General features: G+C 36.7%; 1 protein-coding gene across 1 annotated transcript in view; it reads right to left on the reverse strand.

Moving 5' to 3' along the window:
• LOC137394714 (E3 ubiquitin-protein ligase rnf213-alpha-like) overlaps positions 1-23,790 on the reverse strand; it is a 66,875-nt gene extending 43,085 nt beyond the window's left edge. The window contains exons 1-22 of the mRNA XM_068081482.1: positions 23,666-23,790; positions 23,237-23,353; positions 22,959-23,116; positions 20,343-20,425; positions 19,740-19,894; positions 19,551-19,649; positions 14,655-14,864; positions 14,032-14,210; positions 13,669-13,900; positions 13,097-13,267; positions 12,469-12,641; positions 10,718-10,864; positions 9,394-9,636; positions 8,662-8,800; positions 8,290-8,483; positions 6,839-7,015; positions 5,672-5,875; positions 5,370-5,505; positions 4,673-4,882; positions 4,404-4,546; positions 3,963-4,156; positions 3,719-3,855 (exon numbers count right to left, since the gene is read on the reverse strand). Of these exons, the coding sequence (XP_067937583.1) occupies positions 3,719-3,855; positions 3,963-4,156; positions 4,404-4,546; positions 4,673-4,882; positions 5,370-5,505; positions 5,672-5,875; positions 6,839-7,015; positions 8,290-8,483; positions 8,662-8,800; positions 9,394-9,636; positions 10,718-10,864; positions 12,469-12,641; positions 13,097-13,267; positions 13,669-13,900; positions 14,032-14,210; positions 14,655-14,864; positions 19,551-19,649; positions 19,740-19,894; positions 20,343-20,425; positions 22,959-23,116; positions 23,237-23,353; positions 23,666-23,770 (3,606 nt within the window). The 5' untranslated portion in view covers positions 23,771-23,790. The remainder of the gene's footprint in view (positions 1-3,718; positions 3,856-3,962; positions 4,157-4,403; positions 4,547-4,672; positions 4,883-5,369; positions 5,506-5,671; positions 5,876-6,838; positions 7,016-8,289; positions 8,484-8,661; positions 8,801-9,393; positions 9,637-10,717; positions 10,865-12,468; positions 12,642-13,096; positions 13,268-13,668; positions 13,901-14,031; positions 14,211-14,654; positions 14,865-19,550; positions 19,650-19,739; positions 19,895-20,342; positions 20,426-22,958; positions 23,117-23,236; positions 23,354-23,665) is intronic.
• Positions 23,791-23,915: the final 125 nt, after the last annotated feature.

Consider the following 23,915-nt stretch of genomic DNA (forward strand, 5'->3'; position numbering starts at 1 on the left):
CATGTATGTCTGCATATGTGTATGCAGTCTGATCTGCACAAAAATTTCAGTAGTTTGCGTATTTGGAGTTGATTTACAGTATGAAAGACAACTCTCAACAAAACTATTGCTTTACGTAAATCTGTTCCCGAACACGGGTAATTCAGCTAGTGTATAGTATAAAGATAGACGGAGCAGTGTCTGTCTGTCCATACTTGTCTCAGAACCCATGGTTGGAGGTGAGCATAAAATACTGATTCCAAAGAAACTCCAATTTGTGACGTTGAAATTGGTAGATCGACGCGCTAACACTCTAACACCTGCACTGATTGACAGCCTTTAGGTATTTCTGAATACTTATACAGCTACTTATTCTCGTTGCTTTATCGACACAACTGATGATCTCTCATGGCACGCTATACTGCGAGGGTACTAGTATATATATTAGAGGTCACACACGGCACGCTATACTGCGAGGGTACTAGTACATATATTAGAGGTCTCACACGGCACGCTATACTGCGAGGGTACTAGTATATATATTAGAGGTCTCACACGGCACGCTATACTGCGAAGGTACTAGTATATATATTAGAGGTCTCACATGGCACGCTATACTGCGAGGGTACTAGTTTATATATTAGAGGTCTGAAACGGCACGCTATACTGCGAGGGTACTAGTATATATATTAGAGGTCACACACGGCACGCTATACTGCGAGGGTACTAGTACATATATTAGAGGTCTCACACGGCACGCTATACTGCGAGGGTACTAGTATATATATTAGAGGTCACACACGGCACGCTATACTGCGAGGGTACTAGTACATATATTAGAGGTCTCACACGGCACGCTATACTGCGAGGGTACTAGTATATATATTAGAGGTCTCACACGGCACGCTATACTGCGAAGGTACTAGTATATATATTAGAGGTCTCACACGGCACGCTATACTGCGAAGGTACTAGTATATATATTAGAGGTCTCACATGGCACGCTATACTGCGAGGGTACTAGTATATATATTAGAGGTCTCACATGGCACGCTATACTGCGAGGGTACTTGTATATATATTAGAGGTCTCACACGGCACGCTATACTGCGAGGGTACTAGTATATATTAGTGCTGGGCACGGGTAGTAATACTCGTTGAACTCGCGGGTTTATCTTCTTTCGAGTATCGGGTAATAGAGATTTTGGGTATTCCGGTCCTTCGGGTTCGGGTTTTGATTTTCAAGTTCGGGTTTTGGTACACGGATCCGTCGGGAAGTGTTAACAAAAACTTGGTCTATTGCACCCTGCGCTCTTAGTCTGGGACCACAGGGCATTTCTGTGTCATTTTTGCTAAGGAGGCATGACAATGGGGTTTAACGAGTCTTTAATTTAATAGATAGAATAAAATATATCATACCTTATTTACTATGCCTACTAGAAATATTGCAGTCAAGCAGTGATTACTTGTCATTAAAAGGTGAGAAGAAATACTTACATCAAATTTTATTTGCGCAATTAGCCAAATCGGCTTCGTAAACAAATTTATGCCATTTTTAATACGGCGCGTGTTCGCTATCACCGATAACACATAGGTTCTTAGTCTGTTTCCGCTATCGCCTTGTTAGAAACAGCTATCAGCGTTGATAGTAGCAGTGAACATTTAATAACTCTGTTTAAATTGATTACCACAGCTAGCGATTATGGATTACATAATTCATTATAACCAAGTTTTACTAAGCCAACAAGCCTTACTAACAGAAAAAGCCGATTATGTAAAGTTTTTTATGATATTTGGAGCACCATCTACAAAAAGTCAGAGAGGTACATAGAACATGCTTAAGTATTAAGCTACCATAGACCCTATCTTTTGCCACCTGTTGACACGAAAATGCCCTGTAGCCCCAGACTATCTTGACTGTTTAACAATCCACCTGTTAACGCTGCGAGTACGAATGTCAGTCGATAAAAACTGAAAAATAATAAATAAATTAAAAAGAAATATAATTGCTTTGTAAATTTGAAGATATATCTGTTTAGAAAATTTAAACATAAAATCCATATCAACAAACCCGGTACCCCAAAAACCCGTAGGCAAAGAAATACCCGAGCCTAGCACTACTAGCTACCCGATACTCGAAAAACCCGAACAGAAGGGGCGGGTCTAAACCCGTTGACCGAGAAGTACTCGTGCCCAGCACTAGTATATATATTGGAGGTACACCTATACGCCGTTTCATTTCCCAGTGCAGCCAGAAAGTGACAACGATATTTAAAGGCCAACTATGGAACCCTTGTTATTCACCTAACATTTGATAACTTGCACTGACGTGACGCTTCACGTTATATGGCATTTCTTATGTAATGTGAAGAAAAAACTTTTACATAAATTCTTAAAATTATGTGGAATTTAGGTTGTAGAAGGTATACGTATAAGGATGTATGTATAAGGAGCATCTACTGTGTAGACATGGCCAATCTACATACTGGGCTAAAGATATTCTAGAGATAAACAATAGAAACAAAAGTGTGAAATACCAAGTGGTTAAGAGATGAATTAAGGAAATAAAAAACGTATCAGGAGATAAGAGGCATATCAAGGAGACAAAATACCAATTAAAGATAAGAGGCGTATTAAAGAGGTAAGAGGCAAATTTAAGGAGATGAGAGGAAAATTAACTCTTTCGCTACCAAATTAATTTCTTTACCAGAATATAGCAACATGTTTTGGTGAAGTCTATAATGCATATAATCTGTTTTGATAACAAATTATTCAGCACAAAATTTTACATCAACTGATGCCATAAAAGATGCTACAAATGTCTTACAGAATGATTTCGAGACACTGTTTCGGCCATTTTTGCGATGACTGTGAGTGTGTTCATGTCGAGTTTATCTATGTGTTCATGTCAAGTTTATCAATATTATTACAGCTTACGGCATTATTATCACTGCTAAAATGAAAAATAATCACTCTCAGTAGTACTATTGTACAATAAAAATGACTTCAAGTCTACCAACGCAAAATTAGTGAAACCTTCGTAGCTGTAGGCTAATACATCTGCCATGATTTTTGCTGAGCGAAATTGCGCTCAGGACAGGTTGTAAACATATTTTCTATTGGCTCAATGCATGCAGATAATTGTTTACTTTCAATTAAAAATGAACTTACAGAAAATTTTGGTAGATTTCATCAGAAAGTGTCGGTATTTTTCTATCATTTGTGATTGTCTTTGATGTTTGAGGTGATCTGATTGTCAGCTGATTAAAATGCTCAGATCAATCAAAAGTGCGATTCAGATGTCTATAATTGTACAAAGACCAAAGGTATAGAGACGCATAACGCAGCAACATGAATGCAATAGCCGATATCAACTATCACTACAATCACAACTAGTGACGTCATGTCGCACCTACTTTCCTTCGGACGTTTTAAACGAGATCATGTTTTATCAATTTTATTCTAAAAACATCCTGGCAATCGAATAATCTCAAACATCCAAACAATCGCAAGTGATAAAATCTACTAAAATTTTGTGTAAATTTAGTTTTCAGTACAGCTAGGATAGGCTAACTTCTGAATTACTCACTAATCATAAATGATTGGTGCGAAGACGACTGACGCTGCATCATGTGGCTGTTGGCCACACACAAACACTCTGCCTAGCTACACTGCGCAGCTCGTGGGAGCGAAAAAGATAAGAAGGTAATAAGCCGTTAATAAGCAAGATAAAAGGCACCTGGGAGATGCGGCTCAACTGCTGCTGAAGCGATGCAATCATTTTGCTAGGAGTCAACTCAAGGCATCGACTGATCGACGGTAAGTTGATTATTGGAGATCTTGGGTCATCAATGTGTACACAACTCCATTTTCCACCTACAGATTCATACACGTGTGAGTGTGTGAAACGGCTCTTGAATAACGCATAATCTTATAAGAATAGATAGATGAAAAAGCATGTTTAAGAAGAAAGAAATGAAGACCTTGGTAGCCTGAGAATGTGCAGCCTCTAGGTAAAGTTAAGAGGAGAACTGTTCGAGTTGGCACTCTTGCAATTTCGCTTTCTCGCTGAATGATGTAGCGAACTGAGTCCAAAAGTTCACCATTTTCATTGGCCGTTTCACACTGCACTATCAGCAACTTGGAAGCAGTATCTTCCATTTTCTCGTAGAATTGTCTGTGAAAAACGATTAATTACAAAGTCAAAGTAGACGAATAAAGGTATGGTTGCTCACTACTGTACAGCTCGCCATACAGCAGTAAACAGCAAAATATCTTATAGTTACTGGATACAAGCTCACTGTACAGCAGTAAACAGCAAACATTTTAAAGTTACTGAATACAAGCTCACTGTACAGCAGTAAACAGCAAACATTTTAAAGTTACTGAATACAAGCTGTGCTCAGTCTGAGCCAGAATATTACCTGACTGTCTCTGTGAACTGATCCTCCTTGACAAAGTTTTTGAGAAATAAAGAGCAAACCACAATTGGGAAGCCTGATAGCTTAAGGTTTTCTCTAAGCACCATCACATCCTTTTCCACCATCAACTCAGCGAATGAAGTAACCTAGACACAGGGTGAAATCTGAACCAAACATGTGCATAGTAGCAATACTAGCAATACAACTGAATGGACAATAATAATCGTTTGCTATATGGCTGTGTGATGAAGGACAGGGGAGCAAGGACACACCTGGATGAAAGATGACTGATCACTATCTAATGTCGACATGTGATGCTTGAGGTATTGAAACAGGTTTTCATGCTGTTGCTCCTCCATGTACACCTTCTCAACCCATTTTGTCTCCATAAACAACCTAGTTCTATCTAGCCGAAGAACTGATTCACCAGTGGCAATCTGTAGCAGGTGTTGCTTTGCTCTCTTGACCACCTGTTCTAGGAACTAAAATAGATGATGCGTAAGATAAGATGATAAGATAAATTGATAAAAATCACGACTATCATGCACCAAATGTAATGCTAATGCAAATATGGTCTATCCATTATGGAGTTTAATGGTATTACATGTTTGCATTCAAGTAAAAACACTAACAATGTTGTAAGTTCCAAGTTGACTGCTCAACATTAAATCTAAACAAGATACCATTTTAATGCATTTTATACCATTAGTACAGCACCTATGTAATCTTACGGTGAGTTCAATATCTGTGTATATGTAACTCTACAGCGAGTGTAATATCATTCTGTGTTGTTTTAACTCTACTTCTCTGAAAGAGTTGTGATTGGGCTGCCTGGTATGTGTCTCTAAGCTATGTACCAAAAATAGGCTCGGCAAATTAAAACTTTGACAATGTGGAACATATGTACGATAAATGATGGTAAAATGCAAAAATATGTAGCAGAAAGTTAGTGTAGGCGCACCAACTTACTTCATTTGAGCTCTCCTCAACATCCATAGGTTCAGAACGTGCTATATCTGTTGTAGCCTGACGAACAGCAAGGGCCATCGTTTCTGAGCTGTAGCCTATGAAGACTGTCTCAGGTGTCGCATTCTCAAAGTATTGCCTGAATAAGATTGCAGAAGCACTAAAGCGGATGTTACTTTTACACTGGTATGTAGCAGCGACTATGAACAGGATATACTGCTGCTAAATAAAAATGACATAAAAGTTCAGAAACAGTGCAAACAGACAGCGTGCATAAGAGATAAACTCGAACACATCTAGCCAACCTGTTCTCTAAGGCAGCTCTGTCTACTGTCCAATCAAACTCAGGGGAGATGTCTTGGTGATCGACAGGACATTGCATCGGCATTTCGTCTCTGAACATGGCTTCACGGCAACAGCCACCGATAAAATGTTGGAGACAGGGTAGCTTGAATGGCTGATGTAAATAATTCCCACAGCCATCACAGAGCAGAGGGCAGGTATTCATCCTAGTAAGAGTGTAACTCAGTGAGGCCAGGTCACACTTGAGAGGGGCAGCATGAGGCTGGACCATTCACTAGAGCAATAGGGCTGAGAGACATGAGCAAGTGCTGTTGGGTAAATGAAGATGGATGGTGATAAGATGGTAGCACACTGATGTTTATGGAAGATGGATGGTGATAAGATGGTAGCACACTGATGTTTATAGAGGAAGGATGGTGAAACACTAACCAAGGTAGAGCCTGAACAGTGGTACACTGATGCTGGTAGAGCCTGAACAGTGGTACACTGATACTGGTAGAGCCTGAACAGTGGTACACCGATACTGGTCGAACCTGAACAGTGGTACATTGATACTGGTAGAGCCCGAACAGTAGTACACTGATACTGGTAGAGCCCGAACAGTGGTACACCGATACTGGTAGAGCCTGAACAGTGGTACATGGATACTGGTAGAGCCCGAACAGTGGTACACCGATATTGGTCAAACATCAACAGTGGTACACTGATACTGGTAGAGCCCGAACAGTGGTACACTGATACTGGTAGAGCCCGAACAGTGGTACACTGATATTGGTCAAACATCAACAGTAGTACACTGATACTGGTAGAGCCTGAACAGTGGTGCACCGATACTGGTAGAGCCTGAAGAGTGGTACATGGATACTGGTAGAGCCTGAACAGTGGTGCACCGATACTGGTAGAGCCTGAACAGTGGTACATGGATACTGGTAGAGCCTTAACAGTGGTACACTGATACTGGTAGAGCCTGAACAGTGGTACACTGATATTGGTGAAGTATCGAGATTGTTAGCGATATCGGTAGAAAACAGACACTAGTACAATAATAAGGGTGTGAGATGGACATACATGTAGATATCTAGTTATTGATGGGAAATAAATGGTGTAAGTGTATCCTAATGGAAGATCAATAGTGATGCACTAATATTGATTGATAGGTGCAGACGTACTGGTACTGGCGTCGTGGAGCCACGAACTCTTTACACCAGTCCTCAAGTTTATCCTTCACATCCTTCTGCTCAGCGGTGAGCAGCGAAGTGGCCGAGACATAGTGCTTCTCTAGACGGTTGATGAGAGGAATAGGAAACTGAGAGAGCACTTTGGTCTTGTCAGCAATGACAACTAGCCTACAGTTATACGGAAATAATGATGTGATATCGCATGCTCTAATAATGATGTGATATCGCATGCTCCAATAACGATGTGATATCGCATGACGTTTTGAAATGTAAACAAAATTGTGCATTGGTTTTCGTTTCTCAAACTTTAACACCTGTTTTCTCAGAATGATGTTTTCGCACTGATGGTGAACATGCATTCAGTTTATTGACCATAAAACCTGCCGTAATTAAGCTAAAATCAAAAGTTTTTTTTGCAAAATAACTATGATTTTTCTCTTTCTGCTAATGTAGATAACTCCAAATCTTACAATCCCGACTTAACCATGGTTTCTGTGATCATGACCCATTCAGTATAACTGATCAGTTTTCATTCGCATTTGTAATAAATAGCAGCACTATTGCCGCTGAAACGCTAGCCAATATACAAACGAGACCGCATTTAAATACCATGCTAATCTTAAATTTCTAGTTTATTATGGTGCAACCTTCTATATGTTGTTTCTACTCGGTTAGCCGAACATTTGTGAAATCTAAGCAAAATTCTCCAAGAAGGCGCTAAGTGCACTACACAATTGCTGCAGCTTTACACATTATTACTAATGAAAATTACGAAAAGTTAAGAAATGAGCAAGTCTATTGTTGAACTGTTAAATATGAAATGACTCCTATAAATTATTAGTTGGTCTGGGCTATGGTTGGCAAATGCAAGAAATTCAGACGCCGCATTCCTTCTCACAGCTAAATGTTAGGATGTCACTCATACTACAAATGCTGAAAGTTTTGTTGTTTACATGAACTATTCATGAGGCAGGCATTTTCCAAAATGCTGGCACTCTAAGCTTTATGCACGGCAGACCCTAGTGTGAATGAAAGAAGACGATGAAGCGACTTTCTCAGCTGTTGCAGCTGTTCTCATACGCTTTATCAAAGAGAGTTGGTAGCTGAACAAATTTATAAACAGAAAAATAGAAATCATCCCGTTCAGATGTGAACACAACCTGAAGTGATGCAATGCATTTTGTCACTGTAACATGCATACCATAGTTTATCACGTGTAAAGTGAGAAACTCATGTATGAACCAAAGCACGTTGTGAGTAAGCCATAATATACATGTACAATATTTGCATCATATTAGAGTGTAACATACATAGTGCGTGTCAGCCATATGTATATTATAGTGTGCACACAAAATACTATGCACTTAATCTGGCCTATTATCAGACAGTATAAAAGGTTGGACAAAACCTAACAATATTTAAAACTGTTGTCGCTGTCTCACCTGAAGTTATCATGAACAAATGCTTTTACGCGATGAGTTCCAAGTCCTAAATCCACAAACTTTTTGTCTCCCCAAGTAGAGAAGTACTGGTTGAGTGCATCATACAAACTCTCATAAAGGTCATCAAGGTTGAGAAGAATCACTGGCTTGCCCATGTCCATACATGTTTTTATTCGATAGATATTTTGACAGATCTAATAAAATAAAAAATTGAAAAGTCATAATTAGCGAAGTAAGAAAGCAAAAAGCATTATATAACTACCAGCATTTACCTGTATTGTAAAAGATATTAGACACTTGGAAAACACTGGCAATCAATAGAAGAGCAAATAGAGTAGAAAAAAGATGCAAGAGAATAAACAGTTAGCAGACCTGGGTGTAAGAGATGTCATCTCTGAATCTACTGCCGAAGACCACCTCTGGTTGCTTATCCTGAGAGGCAAACTCATCCAGAATAATACTGAGTACGCTGAGACTTTCTGTCAATATCAGGAGGTAACGACTCTCCATGCTGTAACGAGGAGACACTCCTATGTCAAAAAGCGGACATACGTATAGATGTGCATAATTTAATAAATAGTTCAGGTGCTTCATGAGCTTGGTTAAGACAGTCATAAGTCATTACATATTGCCCTAAACATTGCTACCTAGCACTTTCTATTTTAGAGCGGAGATACTATTGTGAATATAACAACTAGTTCAAAGATGACCGGAGAAGGTGAACAATCTTGAAATTCTAGCTGGTAGAATGACCCGTTGGTCAGAGGTAACAGGTAGAGTTTGTAAGCTAGTAAATCCTTTGCAAACAGATCAGAGATAGAATGTAAAAACAGCAAAGCTCTTTGACTCGACCTAGGGCATCAGGCTATAAAATCACACCATTGAAGACGTAAGACATTTTGACCGCTAGTAAATGTGATTACATGATGTATTGCAAACAATAGCAGATCAAGTATACTGAACTACAGTGGCTTTATAAGGCTGGTAAACCTTAAAATTACTTAGTAGTTCACTAAAATTACGTAGTTACTAAAGATCTAAGAGTAAAACATTGCATGCTAGAGCTAGCCAAACGACACGCAATAAAAGTTAAGAGTGACAAACCCAGGAAAGTTAGTGTCGGCTCCGGAAAGGCTGGATTGAATGAGACCGATAGAATCAGTCGGTGGTCGACCATCAGGGCTTGGTGGAAGTCGCTCTATGGTGGGACAGTGCACGTGAAATATCCTCATGGGATCAAACAGAGCAGGGTCAAATCCTCCAAAGTTTCGTTTAATGCTATGCTCTAGCCGATTACCTGTGAGACCTCCCCGGGTTGCCGCAAAGTTAACAACCATTTTCATCAGACTGCAAAAGAGAGTGCAACAGAATTATTTTGAAATGATTGCCAGTGCATAATTAGTGAGCTAGTTACGAAAGAGGCTGGTAACTGGCTATTCATTGGCAACTATAATCATACAAGGGCGCAACAAATTGGTAATTTGTTCCCTTCTACCGCTCAACAAGTTATATTCAACAAATAATGACAGTCGCCTCAAATATATAATGTTAAAAAAATTGTTGTGAGACGAACTTCAAGGTTTAAGAGGCTCCCATTTAGTCAACAAGAACAACATATCAGGATTTAAACAGAATCACCCAACAGTTTATATATGGGTATTTTATCATCGAGCGCCACAGAGTAGGGAAGGAGAAGAATGAGGCGCCACACGTGGATGAGACCGCAGAGTATGAGTATAACGAATCATTGACCGACGGTCCAAAAGACCAAAAACATCTTGAAATGAAGCAATATATTAACATAAAAGATAAAACACAAAATTATGAATGCTTAACAATGGCGAAAAAAGTTAATGATAACAAAACTAATTTTACATATACTCAACTTATGTACTCGATGGTACTGTATGTATGTACTGTGTGTACAACAAATGGTACATATAATCACTAATAAATGCATTGCAAATAGTATGTTTTGTTAATGACTTTAACGAAGTAGAGTACAAACACTCAGTGGTATATATACTAATATGCATTTGTTTCTATGTTTTCTTTTTTAATTTTAAAGGAGCTGAAAAGAAAAAATTGAACGCTTGCAACAATAGATTGCTCAACGACAGGAAGGTTAAATTCAAGTTAAAGCAATAATGTGAAATAATTATACCATTTGTTGTACATACATGTAATAGCATAATTAACTATACCTTTGATTTTGGAATGGTAAAATCAAGTCTAAGAAAAAACAATTAGGAAGTGTGTAAATATTTATAGACGATCCAACTTTTTTTATAATTGCCAGTATTGACTATCTACGAGCAAAGCTTGTTCACTATTTTATAATGAATCATGTTAGATGCAACAATGATTGGTCTGGCTATGTGCCTTGATTGTCAAATATCCAACTGCAGGTGCTCTAATGGGCTCTTACCTGTAAAAATCGCGCAGTCCAAAAAACTCTGTAAGATCACGAGCTTCTGGCTTTTGTTCAGAGCAGATGCTCAGATAGCCTCGCGCCAGTTGGCGCATGAATGATTCTTCGACAGCAGCTGTTCGCGATCCTGTCTGGCATATTTCACTGAAAAACCCAATATATATACAATGCTAGCTGGATGCCCAGTGTTGCCAGGGTAATGAAACAGTCTTTGAACAGAAAATTTATTTTTATTTAATTTACATGTATAAAACATTTATTATTCTAACCTTTAAACTTCATATCTTAAGAAAAGTGTTTTTGTGCAGTTTAAACGAATTAGGAGAAAAATGAAACAACTGTAAAGGTTTTCAAACTGCAGCTTTTAAATTTCATAACATGAAGAGTTTTGTTGAAATAAATTAGGAGAAAAAATAAAACTAAAGGTATTTAAATGCAAAATCATTAGCAAGTAATGGCCAAATATAGTATGTTTTGCTATGATTACAATGAAAGATTATTTGGTATACAATAATATGATTTTACTTTGTTTCAGTTTTGGCATCATAAGGCGAAAATATCGTATAGAGTGATATAAAAACCCATAGTTATTATCTAATGCAATCACCTCCAGGTAAAAATCATCATCATTATAATATAGTAACAAAACAATATGTTAACCTTGGTAATCATAGTTAACTACAGTAACTTTAGTGTATTGAGTGGTTATGATCTGCAAGAAAAAGTAACATTACAATTTACTACGCACAGTACATACTGTGGGGAGTTCTTACCTTCAAAACAGACTTTTAACACGAACGGTGAATCTAACTTAAATGATATTAGATTACTAAACGCATACTTGAAGGAAGTTTTAGTATGTATTTTACTAAACTCCAAACTTGTAACTAAAATTTTATTACTTATCTGTTTGCGAATCCATTTTTACCATAACGAACAACGAATAAGGCTGAATTGAGATGGCGCACAGTGTATATCTTCGTGAATGGTACTTTGCAGAAGGCACCTTCAATTTACTAACACGTTCAGAGAACTGGATTGTGAATGGTACCTTGCAGAAGGCACCTTCAATTTACTAGCACGTTCAGAGAACTGGATTGTGAATGGTACCTTGCAGAAGGCACCTTCAATTCACTAGCACGTTCAGAGAACTGGATTGTGAATGGTACCTTGCAGAAGGCACCTTCAATTCACTAGCCCGTTCAGAGAACTGGATTGTGAATGGTACCTTGCAGAAGGCACCTTCAATTTACTAGCACGTTCAAAGAACTGGATTGTGAATGATACCTTGCAGAAGGCACCTTCAATTTACATTTACAATAAATTTAATGCTGGAAAACTCAAAAAGATTTTCAAACTTCTCTTTGAAATATCTGAAAGTTTTCCAATCAATCTTCTCAACAATATGGATACCCGTTTTAGAGAAAAATGGGATTTGAGAAGATGATAGCTGAAGAAATGAGTTTATTGAGCAATTGAGTTCGAGAACTTGACCTGGGAAAAACCGCGTTCGAAAAGTTTATCTAAAATCGTTTGCAACTCAGAGTAATTCCGGGTTGATCCGCATCATTACGAGCTGGATATAACATATAATGTTAAGTTGATGGATTTGCATAGAAATAAACAAATGCGTATTGTGTACCCACTCCACGATAAACACTTTTTTAAAAGTTTTTGTCATGCAGATCCTCTTAGGGTACGCGAAGGGAAGTCAAAAGTGTACTCAATGAGAGAATGCGGCAACATACGCTGCAATTTCAGCTAGCTCATCATCATCAGGCGTTCCTCTCTGAACAAGAATTCCACGATTCATCTTAGCAGGGTCAAGAGCCCAGTTGGAGATGCCAATGAAAGCACACTTCATGTACTCCTCAGGAGTTGTGTTCCCTTCACATCCATCTTCTAACAGTGGATGAAGTGTCTACAACAATGGATTATCTATTAATAGAGGTTTAAGTTTAAAATGAGCGTGACGGTAGCGAAGTCTATGAGCTTTGTAAAATAGGTCCGAGACAATTACAAATATAGATCATTCGAATACACTTAACGAATTGAATTTTTCAAGTACATAATCCTAAATGATTACATGTCTATTATGTGCTACTGTTTTTCAATAGCATTTTATCAGCGAGCATCTTCTTATGAAAAGCTGATTCTAAACATATTCAATAGCACATACCCTTGATGAAAAGTAGTTAATGGGTATGTACGAAATTGGTCAGACATCCACTACTATATATTGTGATTGATATATACCATCAATGCTTTGAACCGAGTACAGTATAAACAATCTGCGCTACCTAGAAGAATGTATGTGAATTGTATGCAGAAATCACACTAAGTGATCAGCTTTTATTTTTTTCAACATCAACCAACCTTAAGAGGCATGTTCTCAGAGTCCTCTGCCAGTCCGACCTCATCCAGAACAACGACAGAAACAAAAGACTTCAAGTCCTGACCTTTCTGGAACTTTGCGCAGTGTTCGAAAACACCAACAATTCCAGCTGGGGTAGCATGACGACTGCATTGGAAAGACACCATGTAGACCTGTAAAAACTTGATGATCAGCAAAACTAAGCAAACAGCAATTATCAGCAAATGTAGTGAAATGGTAATTGGCAAATGTAGTGAAATGGAAATTAGCAAATGTAGTGAAATGGTAATTGGCAAATGTAGTGAAATGGAAAGTGGCAAATGTAGTGAAATGGTAATTGGCAAATGTAATGAAATGGTAATTGGCAAATGTAGTGAAATGGTAATTGGCAAATATAGTGAAATGGTAATTGGCAAATGTAGTGAAATGGTAATTGGCAAATGTAGTGAAATGGTAATTGGCAAATGTAGTGAAGTGGTAATTGGCAAATGTAGTGAAATGGTAATTGGCAATTAATAATCTAGCTCAAGGTGGTTTCCATTACCTAAACACAAAAAAATTAATATGAACATACCCTCTTCATGCGTTTGAATAGGTCAGATTTTGATGACGTGCCTTTCATGGCATCAACAACCATGGCCTTCGACAAAGACTTTGAGCTGCCAGGTTTGCCGACAAGAAACAGAGGAATTCTGTTCTCGATGCAGACAATCATCATGAAGACATTCTCTTTCAGAGCCTTGTTCTTCGCTATGTTCTTATGGTACTCAGCATCAATAACATGGTTGACGAACACGTCCTGGCAGCTGCACGAATACAGTGAAAGAGTTTGTAGGAGTGAGAGTAGGCACTCCCCAGATGGTTTTTAGGGCTGATAGTACATGTAGGCGACTAAGTCAATTAACCTTTGCCGCTAGAAAATGTTAAGGCTACTTACAGCTCGACTTGTTCAAAGAAGACCTTATGGCCGGTGATGAGATTAAGATGGCCACCGATCAACTCCGCTAGCTGAGCGGAAATAAACTCTGCATAACGTATTCGAGTTGCCTCCTCAAGCCTAGCCAAGTAGCAGACACCAAGTCCGAGAAGTAGGCACCTTGCCTCATACATCGATTTCTAAGTGTATGTAAAACAGATGCTTTGCATAGGTATAACACACATTTTACATGCAGAATATTAAACAGATAATATGGAACCAGAAAACCTAACAAAGATTATAGGCAAAGAAAACACTGCAATAATCTAAGTCTGCCACCTTGCCCAGGCAAAAAGTAAAAGAAGCCCATTGATAGATGCTCTCCAGCAAAGATCAACATAAAATATCATCATTTGTTTGCAGAAATGTTTCACACCAGAAGAAAATGTATGTCTTGTACAAAAAGCACACTGAAAATCAAAACACTGGGAATAACCTGGTAGGGTATTTCTACCATCTAATGATTACCAGTGAGATCAAAAACTTTTACACTGTGAGTTGGAGGTTGACAAATGGTGTGGAATAGATGCATGCAGATGAGTTCTAAAATTGACCCTCACCCTAACAACGGCCATGAGCTGAGCTGTGGTTTGTGGCAATGGACGTTGCTCACCCGGCCTGTATTCGATTTCTTTTATTTCCTCTACATCATCCCCATTGTCTCTCCGCAAAGCAATCCTTTCATCCTCTAGCTTGTCCATAGCAGGAAATATTTCATAACGATGGGCATAAAACCAACTGCATACCTCCAGAATACGGTGGATATCACGCAGACTTACAAAGCTGCACTCATCCTGAGGAAAAAGATACACTTTATAAAAGCATTCTGTTGTTTATGATGAAATGCCACTAACTTTGCCTCACTTATACTAACATTAGCTGTACTACCAGGCGTTGATTATGATCACTTCAATAGGAACTACCACTGCCAATTATGATCCCTTAGATCAGGACTACCACTGCTAATTATGATCACTTCAATAAGTACTGCCACTACCAATTATCATCCCTTCAATAGGTACTACCACTGCCAATTTTGAATAAACCTAAAAATAATATGCTTAAGCATCAGCCTCAAAAATAATTAGCCTTAGGTACTGACTAGTCGATTAGCCTTAGATGTGGTTGCATCAAAAAATGCGATTTAATGAAATTAAGCCTCATAAAAGGCTAAAACATCAGCTACAATTTGATGCCATTTTTGTCTTTGTAGACCAACCCTGTCCAGAGATATATGCGTTTGAATGAGGCCCTCTTTTAAAAAGCTCACGTTCCAGCGGGTGCTTCTTTCGTGACGTCACTAGTAATACATCTGAAAAGAAACCACGAGCGATAAACATAAGGTCGCTTCATTAGCTAATCATCAGCGCGACATTTTTTATATAGGTCGTAATAAATGTTATCACTCGGAAAACGTGTTGTCTGTGATCTCAAACCCTAGGGATTTTACTCTATTATTAAATCGCATGAACATCAATATTTACTAAATTAATTAACATCGTTACTTTGATGAATTACTCTATCGACAGGTTTTATTGGCGAACAACATAATTGTAAAAATTGCTGTGAAGTTACTGCGAAGGTGACTCGAGTTTTCTGGGAATCAGGTGGTTAAAGTTCTACGGAGGAAGATCGGAGAATGGAGGTAAATTTATCTTTTACTTTGAGTCTCCTATAGAGTTTCCTGTTGAGTTTACATTCAGATTATATTTCCCTGTTTGAGGCTAAAATGTACTTTCCTGCGCGTGCAAGATTTGCATGTACAGTGAGTTCTTGACTGCTTCTCTTTAATCCATAGCATCTAGCAATACAATAGCTTAGATTGATGAATATACTAAAGGTAATATTTTAGTACTCATTAATACATGTACTAATTAATAAAATTATAACTTTTTGCTCTCACTAATCATTGTTTTATATTTTTATCGGTTCACCTAGATACATTTGCTTCAGATTTTCTGTGGCAGCTTTATCTAGTAAATTAGATTTATGATTTGACTTTAGATGTTCACTTTTCGCTTGTAGAAAGTGAAGTAAATCGATTGATCAATGCAAATCTTTAACTTCCAGAACCAAAGCTTTGAATCGTTGGCTTGGCGTACTTGTGCCTTTGTTAAACATTTATTCGTTTTTAAAATTACATTCACAATCTATCAAACTCCCAATTTGAAAGCTTTCAGTAGATACGCTTTAGAATAACATATCTATGAATGACATATATTTATTGCATTTGTTTTACTGATTACAGGATGTTTATGTCGTCCCACCAGCCGAAGCAGCTTTGTCAATGTGGAAACTGCCATGAAGTGGAAAGAGAGACTTGAATGTGTGCTGCATAAACCATGATGTTTTGTTTGAGTTTGCTGCCGTAGATGAATTTGTCTTATTGTATCAGCTAACACTATGTGAGTGGCCACGACTTGATGAATATTTTAATAAAAGCTTTATGCCGAGATGAAAATATTTTTGCTTGTAAAAATTATATAATAAAATAATATTGTTGAAGATAATGCAAAACATGATTCGCAGAATATTGTAGTAAAATGGATACGGTATATGGATGTCCGCAGAACTGGAGAATGTGAGTTCAAATCCAGTTTGCAGCAGACTTCTCATCCTTAAAACTCTATCCCTATGTATATTCTTTTCAAAGACACAGCTGTATTATTTTACTTAGAGCAGTAAGAAACTAGTTTTCAATGTGGGCAATGATTTACAGTCACGCCCCAAGGATAGGCAACGGACATAATGTGGGCGAGGCTGTTGGGAGGCTGTATATCATTAGTGTGGGTAGCGGCGGAACTGCGCTGATACAAAGACCTTATTCTACATAGTTTGCTTGACAGAATTACCGTAGACCGGTAGAATTGGTAGTCGGTACTCAAATGTTTACACAGCATTTGGAGAAAGTGAGTAAGACAAATTTTTAATTTTCGTTATTTGAGGCCTTTGAAACATTCATAATAATGTATCTGTAGCGGGATTTAAAATTTTATTCTAACCAACATGAGCAAATACAAAATAAAATATATGCCAATAGAGTCGCGTAGGACTAGACTTTTATCGCAAATAGCCGATGTGAATACGAGATATATTGACAGATAAATCACGCGTGACATCATTTTGGGCAAGACTGGGCATGTTTTTTTGGCCTGAGCGTTTTTACCGCCATCAGATTTTTGCGATTTTAATCTTCAAATATCTTGGCAATGAGATCGCCTAACACAACAAACAACATATTAACTGATAGAGGAAAAAAATGCTTTCTTTTAAGATCAACTCAAATTTGACACAACCACATCTTCAAGGGTTGACTAGTTGATTAACTAGTTGACTAGCCTCAGGCACTTAGTTGGCTCATGTATATGTTTATGCTCTTTTTCCGTTTGATGCCATACATATGACAACACAGTCTAGTATGTGTCACCAAAATACGTGTATGTATGTACATTTTGAGCAACGCAACTCAGGTGCATTTAGTGCTAGCTGAGCAGACAAACCAACCAGCATGGATGATTCAAGCTTAACCCTTTGACAGGGGAAACGACCAGAATGTCGTTTACCGGTTGCGTGGGGAAACGACATTTATGTCTATTTCGGTAGACGTTTATAAAGCTGTCATCTAGTAACGTTAAACAAAGGATATGAACACTAGTAAATTTTAAATATCATCAACAAGATATCAGTTGATGATTTACAATATGAAACGATTATCTGAGAGGCGTTGCTTTGTGCTAAAAGCTAAACAAATCGCGATTCCTTGGAAGAGATTAAAAGTTGGAAAAACCAGTCAACATCGGCTCGACTTTCAAAACGGTAAAATAAAAGATTATTTTATCCTGCGATCGTTAGTGATTTTTTGTCTGATCAGAATAAAATTAATTCAAATGATAGAAGTGATGTAAACTTTTTTGGACTTTTAATATACTTGGAATATGCAGAAAAAACGATCGTTATGGTGGCTCGCACGGCTACGTTATAGCGTTTGACTCTACCGAAAAAGATGCTTCCAAGCATTTCATACAGGGACAATTGCACATGGTTGTAATTTTTTTTGAGTAGTAGATATGTGAATAAATGTATATGTACAAAAAATTTTATTCATTGAACTAAATTTAAGATTTGAGCTATGTATGTTCATAAAATATCGATTTTATTGAATTTTCGAAAATAAATTACACGAGTCTCGGTTGTTTTTGGGGGGCTTATACCTGGTCAAAGGGTTAAGGGAGAATGTCGAGCAAATCCGTGTGACTAACTCAATGTCAGAATGAAAAGCTGATGAAACCATTTGCATAGCAAAAGTTCTTATAGTGTCTCGACGAACTATAACACAGACTCGCATAATCTAGCTAATAGCGTAAGAGCACTAGTCCATTATAATATGCTATCACATGAGTCTATAGCATCATCTCTTAGGTAACTCTAGAAACCAGTTGCTTCTCTATGCGCAGTGACCCTATGACTTCTGGAGCTCCGGGCAATGAACAGCACATAGATATTAGTTCGTTCAACTAGCATCACTTCAATTTTTTGAAATACAAATATATGCAATGATATATAGAATATACGTAATGATATATAGAATATACGCAATGATATATAGAATATACGTAATGATATACAGAATATATGTAAATATACATAAAATATATGTAATGATATTGTATATATTATACGTAATGATATATAAAATATATGTAATGACATATATAATATACATCATATAGAACATAGGTAATGATATTTAAAATATATGTAATGATATATAGAACATATGTAATGATATAAAAAATATATGTAATGATATTTAGAATATATGTAATGATATATAGAATATATGTAGTGATATATATATATAATGATATATAGAATATATGTAATGATATAAATAATATATGTAATGATACATAGAATATATGTAATGATATATAGAATATATGTAGTTATATATATATAATGATATATAGAATATATGTAATGATATAAATAATATATGTAATGATACATAGAATATATATAATGATATATAGAATATATGTAATGATATAAATAATATATGTAATGATACATAGAATATATGTAATGATATTTAGAATATATGTAGTGATATATATCATGATATATATAATATATGGAATGATATTTAGAATATATGATATATAGAATATATGTAATGATATATAGAATATATGTAATGATATTTAGAATACAGTTATTTTCATCAAATCAATAAGCGTGCTGAAAAAGAATGGCCTAACTGGTTCCAGCAACAACTGACTGGCTTCTATATTAAGTCTTTACAAGTGCGCAGTCGATATGACACGCAATGAGTTAATGGATAAAGGTTACTGAATAGAACAAACAAGTGCTTCAACTGACTGGCATCAAAACTGTGGCAGATTCTTACTGAAACTGTTTTTAATTTGAAGTGAATCAAACTGCAGCCAACCCGCTGTCCTAGTAAACTAATACTGTACCTTTTGCTCTCGCATGAATGCTTGGGTGGCAGTAAGAATATCAACAGACCGTCCTGTCAAGTGCTTAAAGTTTAAGCCGCCATCTTTATTGTCTTGGTTCTGTAAACATAATACAAAAGCTAACCCATTCAGAAGCTGTTCTGGTCCGTACTTTATATGAATATATGCATACTGATGCCTACAACCCACCCAGTTAACAACTATCTTTATTATGTACGATCTCTCCGGATTGTTTCGGTAATCTTGAAGATCGGATCTGAGAGCACCAAAGTCCCAGACGAGAGGTAGCAGACTTTGTGAGAGAGGTTGAACTCTGTATACCAGATGTCTCATCGGTATCTGGCCTGTACATAATAACAAATGTTTCTCTTAACTATGGTAAGGCACAGTAATTGCCTTGACATGAGAGTGACAGGACTGGGGAGACCATGAATAAACAAGAGCTGCCTTAGTGGGTAAGGGTAGATAACCCGTATACGTTTGCTAAGATACATAATAAAAACGTAGTTTTTGACAAAGGGAACAAATAAAATAATGCGAGCAACGTTTTACTCGCACACTGATGAATCATAATGGAGAAATATTAACAAGCGGTTTGTTCTCAGGTGTAATATAATACAAATATACTTGCTCTAGCAGTTACAGATAAAATAGAATATGAACAGACTCTCACAGTAGAAAAGATTTGCTATGATAATACTGATAATTTGGTCCATGATTGTTGTTCTCCTGCCATACCAAGTAAGGTAACAAATTCCTTATAAAGGCAGGCTAATACTAGTCCTAACTTACCAAATTTGTCTTTAGTTTTCTCCTCGCTGACGCTGTAGCCCAAGCCAGCCTTTTTCAGCTTTTCTATCATTTCTGGTGTGTGCCTGAATACGATATTGGGCTAATGAACTTTAAGCGAGTAATATGCGCGTACAGGTTTCATACATGAGTATTTGGATCACAGTATTTATTATGAAATAATGATTTTACACAAATGCTGATATATAAATATCAGTAGTATTAAACTGGTGTGTATTAAACTTTCAATAAAGCCAATAAAGCACTTTCAGATATTAATCTTTCAACATACACACCAATTATCTGTCAGTAAAATAAAGAAATTTTGCTATAATATGACAAACTTAAAAATGAACAGTAAGAATAACTGGTAATCTGATTTGCTCTGTTCTGATGCAATACGGAGAGTAATTTTTGTAAGGACTCCAACAAAACATTTTTAGGATGACATATTTAGTTTTTTGACAATATTTAGCATATTTAGTTAATATTATACTAATAAATAGTTGCTACGCACTTGTTACAGATGGTTTTAGACAGTAAAAAGCAGCCAAACTATGAGCATTATGAGACAAATTCAATCAGGTATTAATGAGAAATACAGGTATAAATCATCAATGAGGCTCCTGAAACCATTTTCAAAGGTTTCGGGAGCCTCATCTATCTAAAGGCTATAAGTACCTAATTCAACTTTTCACATAACAACTGCACACCAATCAGATTGCATCAACTGCAAAACAAAATATTCCTCATTAAAAATGCTAATGTTTCAAGTTTTAACCAACATGATAAAAATTTAGGTATGCCTCCAGCTCCTCAACTGAATGAAGTAGTAGATCTCACTGTGCTGATTATGCAAGTCAAAAAACCATTGTTAGCTTTTTCCAAGTAACTCTCAGACAACTTATGAGGAGTCGAGATAAGTTAGTTGGGCTAAAAACACCTTCAGAACCTATATGAGAGGATGAATAAAGACATCGAACAGATGAAGAAAGTGAGTCTAAGTCTCAACCAGTAAAAGCGCTCAAGGAAGATACTTGGTCATTAGAATTGGTGTTTTTACTGTCGTGTTCCAAAGATATCGATAGTCAATGCCAATTAAAACGTCATTTCATTATAGGAGGTCAGCATTAAAAAAGCAATCTCTATTTCATTTGGCATAGAATGAAGCAACCTTGTAGGTTTTGATGATTAGAAAAGTAATATAACCTTGTTTGGAATTGTCTCCGTACCAATTTTAAGGTGCTAATACAAAAAGAATTTACAGGTTGTCTAATTATTTACCAATCATCCAATAGTTACGAAGTTCTTTGATTTTGAACATTTCAAAAATTGACAATCTATGAAAAGTTTTTAATGCTATCATTGCCAAAAAGTTGTGCAAAAAAAGACAAAAAGCATTTGACCGGCATTATTTATCAAAGTTGAAACTTTTTCGTAATAGACTCATTTGGTTTAGTTTTACTCCAAATTGTCAATCCTTCTTTTGCATACCGTAAATCCTTGCGTATAAGCCGTCACCATGTACAAGCCGAACCCCAAAATTTGAAGGTGGTTTTTGAGTTATAGGTATACAATGTGTATGAGCTGCATTTGCCGTTTGTCCATTAATTTAACACATTTAACTTAACATAGCCACATGAATCATTCGCCGAGTCTCCTGTTTCCGTATGTCATCACATACATGCATTGGCTGATACGATAGCAATAGACCAATAAGTATTCTCATCTTTACGGAGAGATGCATTACGCCTTCAGCAAATTACTTTATCAACTCAGCAAGCACATTTTGCAACACATGTCATAGAGAATATGACACCGTATTTAAATTTAAAGTTGTGAATGTAGCTTTGGAAACTACCAACCAAATGCTTTTGCAGCTTTTACATTAACGAAAATCAAGCCAATAAATAAATGTGCTGGAGATATCACATCACAGTGACCATGAGTAATGACCTCATTATGTCAAGTACTGGATATTTCCTAGCGTATTATAGCTGAATAAATTATTTTTAGTAATTGCACATGGTCATAGTTAATTCCAATTGTATCAATAAATATTATTGAAAATAGTCTTATTCAAATTGATTACTATGTAATTATTATTAATATTATTAGTATGATTCTTTTACTTAGTTTTACTTATCTCTCTTTACTATATGTAATGTTGGGTTTCCCACGTGAACGTACCATAACCCCAAACAAAGCGAGAAGTTAACAGGTATCATTTTTAGACTGCGTGTATAAGCCACACAGCAAACTTTCAAACAAAATTTTAGGTTCACAGGAGCACTTTATACCTGGAGGGTTTACAGTAAGTAAAATTGTACTCAAATCAGTGCTTCGTGTTAAAAGCTTGACACACATTATGATACTGCAAAACCTCTAATTGAATAACATGACGCAATTTTTCAACTCTCCTGTAGTCATGCTTTATTAGAGGTGATGTTCAAATAGAGGGCGATGTTTTATTTTTCAAATAGCTAGTCAGAAATTTGAAAAAAATAAATTTAACCCTTTAACTTAATTAATATAATTTAACTAATATCTTTTCCCTATCCGTAAAAAGAGGATGAATAGTTTTATCGATACGCAGAACTGAATTCAGCACCAACCAACCTTCTGTAAGGGTTGCAGGCAGCAATGATCTTAAGTCCACACTCGCTATCTAATGGTTCTCCCCTCATCCTTCCATCACAAAGGATTTCTTTCACCAACCCAATAGCTTCTGTTGTGTTTGCTTCGTCCAGGAAGAGAATCGTGTAGACTGAAGGCACCTGACACAAGAAATGGTTTGAATATAACACTAACAATTACTACATGAAGATAAAACACAATTGAACAAGGAAAGCCTGTGATTAGTGGAAAAAGACTAAGCCATATTATATCTGACCAACCTGATCAGAATCCAGTTTATCCACATACTCCTGGCAAATCTGTCGATTTCTCATTGCCAAATCTTGTGCTGCATACACTTTGCGTATGATGTCTTCCTCAGTAGTGCCACCATGCACCTGACCAAACAAACATCAAGAAATGTTACACCCATAAATTACATCAATAAGTTACCCCTATAAGTAACACCCACAAGTTACACCTATGAGTTACACCCACAAGCTACACCCACAAGTTACACCCAAAAGTTACACCCATAAGCTACACCCATAAGCTACACCCATAAGCTACACCCGAAAATTACACCCATAAGCTTAACCAACAAAAAATATTACCAAAATTAAGTGTGAGAGAGAATAAAAATCTTTGATTACAAGAAATTGAATGCCATCTCAAATTATAATATGATTTGAAGCCTTAGATGTACTCACTTTCACGGTAACCATTGTAGTCAATTGGCCTTTCAGAGGTGTTGGAACTTGAAGCTTTGACATGAACTCTATAAGCTTGGTCTTTCCACAGCCAGTCTCACCCATGATAATCACAGGAATGTTCACTCTGTAAAATTATCTACTAAATCTATTACCTTCCTAGCTCAAGAAAGTAAATAAGGTAAAAGATGTTGAAATATGACAAATAAATTTGACATTATATAGAGCGGTAACAAATGATGTTTTTGAC

The sequence above is a fragment of the Watersipora subatra genome, chromosome 4 (genome assembly GCF_963576615.1).
Source record: "Watersipora subatra chromosome 4, tzWatSuba1.1, whole genome shotgun sequence".
In the NCBI taxonomy this organism is placed as follows: domain Eukaryota; kingdom Metazoa; phylum Bryozoa; class Gymnolaemata; order Cheilostomatida; family Watersiporidae; genus Watersipora; species Watersipora subatra.